The sequence below is a fragment of the Schistosoma mansoni genome (assembly GCF_000237925.1).
Source record: "Schistosoma mansoni, WGS project CABG00000000 data, supercontig 0134, strain Puerto Rico, whole genome shotgun sequence".
Lineage (NCBI taxonomy): Eukaryota > Metazoa > Platyhelminthes > Trematoda > Strigeidida > Schistosomatidae > Schistosoma > Schistosoma mansoni.
Window position 1 is genome coordinate 332692 of NW_017386038.1, and position 6832 is coordinate 339523.

The following is a 6832-nucleotide window of genomic DNA, read 5'->3' on the forward strand; positions in this document are numbered from 1 at the left end:
TGATCAACTTGAACAGGTTGACTAATTCAATACTTTGAGTTTAATTTTGTTTCAATTCATTATTGACTTAACAGAAAGATAGTGAGATAGTAACTCACTGAAGACAATGGTAGGTGTGCCGCTCAATTTGATGGATCGGTTGAAGTTAGACATTAACACTGTTGGATACCGGCCGGCTCAGTGGTCTAGAGGTTAAGCGCTCGCGCGAGAGACTGGTAGGTTCTGAGTTCGAATCTCGTGAGGTGGGATCGTGGATGCGCACAGCTGAGGACTCCCACAATAGGACGAGACGGCCGTCCAGTTTTTCCAAGTTTTGCATGATGGTCTATCTTCAGTGTATGTACATACTACTCATTTAGGTAACTGATGTTTAAGTTTTGCTAATTACAGTTTCTTAGTCATTTACTAGTCTTCTCGCTCATACAGCTGATCCAGAAAGTGAACAGGATGTGTAGTTATCTGAACTGCACTATTTATAACATAATCTGTGATCCAGTTTTGAAGATCTATAAACTGTAATTTCCATTAGATTTCTCCGTAAATTGTCAGTTGAAGGTAGTTTATATCACGGCTTATTACTAGCTAGACAACTATTGAAAATGAAGGAACACTAGTTAGATATTTTGTCGGAACATTTTAGTATATAGCCCGACGATCTTGGAGTAACACAATCTCCAATAGATTTAGGGATATTTAGTTTGATCCCTAGTGGTTTGTTGATGTCTGCTTCATATGAATTCCAAACTAGGACAAAGTAGATGTTCAGAACTACTTGGTACTCAATGATTTGTCTACTGAATCCAGTTCATGATATAAACTAATTTCAAGTTAAATGACTTTCACAAACTTCATTCTAAGGATCATAATTATGAGATGGTGGAGAAGATTTGTAGCTTAGAGATGATGTCCTTCAGAAGGACGATGAAAGCTCCACGACCAAACCATCCAGTTCAGAGAACAAACCTACATTAAGATCATAAATTATGTTTGTTTTCTATTTGTAAATAAATGGATGTATTGTCATATTTTCTGTTTTGGAAAATTCTAGGCTCTTTTCATTATCAGCGTTATTGTCTATGAAGAACTAACTTATAAAAGGGCATCAATTCATGAACCATATCGATTTCCAGGATGGGCTGTAAACGTTGGTTGGCTTATAGCTAGTTCAAGTGTACTTTTAATACCACTTGTAATGATTATTAAAATTTTCCAAACATCAGGAACGTTTATACAGGTAAGTTGTGAATCATTTCTCTTTTTAGTTCCTTTTTGGTGATGATAGATCGAACACTGGTTTTAAAATGTCTAGGTCATTCAATTGAAACCCATTCGAAATCGAAGACAGTCAATCAGAATATAGGTATAGTAGTTATTTATGAAATAGCTACCAAGAATTCCAACAGGAAGTAGATTTTTAAACTGTAGTTCCTCTCGGAGGTTTATCAGTTACATTTAGACGTAAATTTATTATCAAACAAGATGTTATTCTTCGAATAATCTGTTGATAATCATCGGAAACCGACAATAGCGATTAGTATGGACTATTGATTAAAGTATATAGATAGTGTTGTATATTATCCAAGCTTAAACTAAAACTATATAAAATTACTGAAATCTCCACAAATCCCCCCTGGCTTCATCAGGTATTCCCTGGAGTTCTAGTGAGAAGCAGTAACCAGTGTAGTTCAACCCGGTCTGTTGGGCGATGTCAACTCACTGAAGACATTAGTGAATGGTTGCTCAATTTCGTGGATTAGTTGAAGTTAGACATTAACACCGTTGGATGCTTTATTTTGGCCTTTAGATTATTATGATACAATTTACCATTCTTGATTAATGGCTAGTCTATTAATTACAGTCTCCCACGTTCACAGCCACCTTTTGGCTAGATCTTGTTTAAATGTTATTTCCTAATTTATGGTATGATGTGTTCTATTGGGCTAGTATATAAACCCAGTAAGTTTGAGATATATGATTCATATAGTGAAAGCTGATATTAGTATTCTGAGCTCACCTGAAAGGGCTAAGAGGACAAAAGACTAATAATGATGCTAGGCTGCTCTTACCAGTCGATCATTATTTTAACATAGTACTAAGACTGGATAAGTCGTATTTCGATTAGTAAATAAATCATGTGATAATTATCTGGGCTTAAAGTCACAAAGCAATGGCAGCATTTCTACAATTGAAGAAAACATGAAACTCAAAACAACTGTCAACTAACTTCAAAATGAGAATCTTCAATACGAACGTCAAGACAGGCCTCTTGTACGAAGCTGAAACGTGGAGAACTACTACATCCATCGTCAATAAGGTAGAAGTATTTATAAACATTTGTCTACTCAAAATATTCAACATTCACTGGCAGGATACTATCAGCAACAGCGTTTTATGGGAGAGGACAAACCAGCTTTCAGTTGAAGAGGAAATTAGGAAAAGATGTTGGAAGTGGATCGGACATATATTAAGGGAAACCACCAAACTGCATTACGAGGCAATCCCTAACTTGGAATCCGGAAGGGAAGCGGAAACGAGGAAGGTCAAAGAACACATTACGCCGGGAAATAGAAACAGATATGAAAAGAATGAATGTTAACTGGAAAGAAATGGAAAGTATTGTCCAGGACAGGGTTAGATGGAGAATGCTAGTGTGCATCCTATACTCCTCCACGAGGGGCGACAGGCGTAAGTAAGTAAGTTAAAGTAAGTTAAGGTTACAACATTCACAATTTTCAAGTTACTAAGTTGTTCCACCAACAAGATTTTCATTAATGATAATCAAATAGAAATTAAATCGTTTAAAGATCCCCCATCCCCCCTCCCAGAAATTAAATCGATTCATATTTTTATCTGTTGCTAATTCTAATGATTCAAAAGTGTATTTTCTCTTCATAATATCGATTGACTGATTTGTTCCTGTATTTTTTTTTATTTTCATCTTTTTTTGTATCCAAGAGAATAAAAACTTTATGTATTCCAATTATTGATAATAATACTGATAATGATAAATTTACAGAGAATTCAAGTGAGTACTCACCATTTCCATTGTTCATTTGATATCATTAATTGAAGTATATTGTTAACTGAAAAGTTGAAAAAAAACAAGAACTCTTCGATGAATATAAATGGACGAAACATGAGTCCTGGATCCAACTGCTGACCACTCTTCAGCTTTGCTTGCAACGCTTGTAAATTAAAGCAATATCGCTGTCAATACACATAGTATGCTTAAATGCCAATTATAAACTGATCAATTACAGTTTTAAACATCAATGGGACTATTCAAGTAAACAACAATAGCAGGTGAATTTAAACATCATCTTATTGCACAAGCAAGTGTCTATTAGGACTCAGTAATTAAGTGGATAGTCAGTCAGTCAGTTATAACGTAGAAACTTCATACGTACGTACATCAGTTCGATTCGCCATACCACATTAGCACAGAGATGCAGTTGTCAATTCAAATCCCATAGTAATAGAAGTAGTAAGAGTATAGGCATTAATGAAAAAGATTAAGGTTTGAAGATGTTATTGAAGGAGTATAATCCAGTGAAATAAATTTGGAAAGAGAAAAGGATAGAGAAATGAAGAATTCAGAAGATTAGAATTTGATAGAACACAAAGAGTGGATACACCTTTGCCACTGCAAACGATTTCGAGGTATGTCATTCAAGGTCTCTAACCATCGATTGCTATCCCAACCAGGTAGTCTATATTCACCAACATGGCTCAGTTCAATTGTCATTGACTTCATGAATTTGTACCACGTTTTGATCTGGCCGCTCATAGCTTTCTTTCAAATTACTCCACAATTAAGTGGATAACTCTATAATGTTTGAAGCGAACGGTACTGAGATCGAGTCTCAGAGTGAATATCAACTCTGACATGTAGGTATATTCATCTGAAGAGCGTCAAATAAGACCAAACGTTCATCCTGGATTCCACTGCAAGTTAGTATCCATCTATTATCATATTCTATAAAAGAGTTTGGAGGAAAGTTATTTTGTAAATTTTTTTGCGCTGAATTTGAATCAAAATAAGCGATTATTAGTAAACCAATGCGTTCATCACATTAAACATACAAAAGCCAATTAGGCAGCTTAACAAGTTTTACTTTGTATCATTAATCTATTAAACGTTAGAAGCAGAATATGTTGAAGAGTTAAACATTTTGGCATTCTCTACAAACGAAGTGTAATTATAAAACTGACCGAGAAAAAAAGTAACATGAGTACTGTGGGATGATTAATGCCCTGGTACGGTCGAGAGTGGGGAGAGTCCGCTTTCCCTCTCGAAATGCTGTCACATGGCCAGCGAATATATAGCCTCTGACAGGGAAGTCCTACTCACTGCCTTCTCATGCCACAGGAGTTGTCTACGAAATTGAGAGGACGAAAAGCGAATGTCCGGCGCTTTAACCGGGTTGGTGGATGTGGAGGATCCACCTAGGGGAGTTGGAAAACCCTGATTCCAAACCAATGGTGCACATGGGCTCCAGTATCCTGAAGGAACAAATGGCGTACAAATCAATCATTGATCACCGGCTACTATGGGTTTGCATCTCCTCACGATGCTCCACTGCCTTTTGGATCAGATCTTTCGGTCAAAGCCTCCGGGTGTGGGCCCCAAAGAAGACCACCTGCTTCAGTTCGAGCACCTGGGCGGTATCACAGCCCTCACACAAATCGAATGAGATTTGTATGGCGCATATGTATCTGGTGCTTCCTTCTACCAATATTTATGTGTTTAAATAAATAAAATAAATAAGAAATGATGGAGAAGATTTCTAGCTCAGGTAGGTGATTTTGTGCTGATAATGTCGTTCAGAAGGACGATAAAAGCTCTACGACTAAACCACCTAGCTCAGAGAACAAACCTACATCAAAAACTGACTAGAAATCGAAGTGATTAGATTGTAACGTATTTACGAATGTATTTAGAATATTTGGATAGTATATTATGACATGACAACACTAGTTAGATAGAAAGATTTTACGAAGGGTTCCCAATGTTTAGCCTCTAAATTCATGTAGTTCAAAGTTACGAACTCTGACGAAATAAATGATGATCAGAAATTTGAACAAATTTGTATTATTGCCTAGCACTAGGATCCAGGATTCAATGTTCATCCTCATTAAGATTTGTCTCCTGAATATAAATGAATAGATAGATAATTCTTAGATTCTCCAAATATGCAGACCAGGCAACTATCCCTAGTAAGATTAAGACTTCAATCCACAGTATTATTACTGCATCAAAAGTTAATTTGGATATTGATGATAGTTTTGGCTTTATATTTATCAGTTGTTGTTGACCTAAAAACATACCATTATACCAGTGATGAACTAATAATAACTATTTGATTATGATGAAAATTATTTTCTATATTCTCAGTTGATTTTAACTCTAATAATCTTGCACAGATTGTAGAATAAACAAATAGTAACATACGTATGTAACATATATATACATAGTAGTTCATATTATCAACTGTGAACTATCTGTGTATCTATCTCAGTCTGACTGTATTCTGACTGACTTCAAGAGATAATTCTTGGAGTTCCACTGAGAAGCAGTGACTATTGGAGTTCAACTAGGTCTGTTGTGAGATATCAACTCACTGAAGACAATCAGTGAACAGTTGCTCAACATCGTGGATTGGTTGAAGTTAGACATTAACACCATCCGATGCCGACTCAGTGGTTTGTCGGCTAAGTGCTCTTGCGCGAGACTGGTAGGTTTTAATCTCGCGAGGTGGGATCGTGGATGCGCACTGCTGAGGAGTACCAAGATAGAACGAAATGGCCTTCCAGTGCTTCTAGATTTTCGTTGGTGGTCTAGCTTCAATTGACTCATTATCTCAACTATGTATTCTTAATTATTAATCCATAAGGTTTAAATTGTGAACATCAAATCAAATCAAGTTATAATCGGTATTATGTTTAAATACTGTTTGCTTTGTCCTATTTTACATTACAGAATTCAGTGTCATCACTTCAACTGGAACTTTGTGCAATCCAGATGAAAAGATAATGTAATTCATCGTCTCCATTATTCAATAATGAAATGTTCATCTGATAGGACAAAAGAACATTTTTATATGTACAGTACTCTTGTAAATATTACTGAAATTAGTAAACAGTAGTAGTATGTGTTTCTCAAGTAAATATTATCATAAACTACAGATCAGTTTTGAAAGACTTAATTACTTACTTACGCCTGTTACTCCCAATCGAGCATAGGCCGCCGACCAGCATTCTCCAAACCACTCTGTCCTGGGCTTCCTTTTCTAGTTCTATCCAGTTCTTGTTCATTCTTCTCATGTCTGTCTCTATTTCTCGGCGTAATGTGTTCTTTGGTCTTCCTCTTCTCCTTTGACCTTCAGGATTCCATGTGAGGGCTTGTCTTGTGGCGCAATCAGGTGATTTCCTCAAGGTGTGTCCTATCCACTTCCAGCGCTTCTTCCTGATTTCTTCCTCTGCTGGAATCTGGTTTGTTGTCTCCCATAGTAGAATGTTGCTGATAGTATCTAGCCATCGGATCCGAAGTATCTTGCATAGACAACTATTAATAAACACTTGTATCTTCTGGATAATGGCTTTCGTAGTTCTCCAAGTCTCCGCCCCATACAGTAGAACTGTCTTCACATTTGTATTGAAAATTCTGGTCTTAGTGTTGGTTGACAATTGTTTTGAGCTCCAGATGTTTTTCAGTTGTAGGTATGCTGCTCTTGCTTTACCGATCCGCGCCCTCACATCTGCATCTGATCCACCATGTTCATCAATGATGCTGCCCAGATATGTGAAGGTTTCCACATCCTCCAAAGCTTCT

The 6832-nt window shown here is 36.6% G+C and overlaps 1 protein-coding gene across 1 annotated transcript in view; it reads left to right on the forward strand.

Moving 5' to 3' along the window:
* Smp_160360 (sodium/chloride dependent neurotransmitter transporter, putative) overlaps positions 1–6161 on the forward strand; it is a gene marked incomplete at its 5' end in the record, with an annotated part of 33253 nt that extends 27092 nt beyond the window's left edge. Inside the window, 3 exons of the mRNA XM_018789587.1 lie at positions 1049–1234; positions 2956–3025; positions 5981–6161. Coding sequence (XP_018646439.1) covers positions 1049–1234; positions 2956–3025; positions 5981–6039 — 315 coding nt within the window. The 3' untranslated portion in view covers positions 6040–6161. The remainder of the gene's footprint in view (positions 1–1048; positions 1235–2955; positions 3026–5980) is intronic.
* Between the last annotated feature and the right edge of the window lie 671 nt (positions 6162–6832).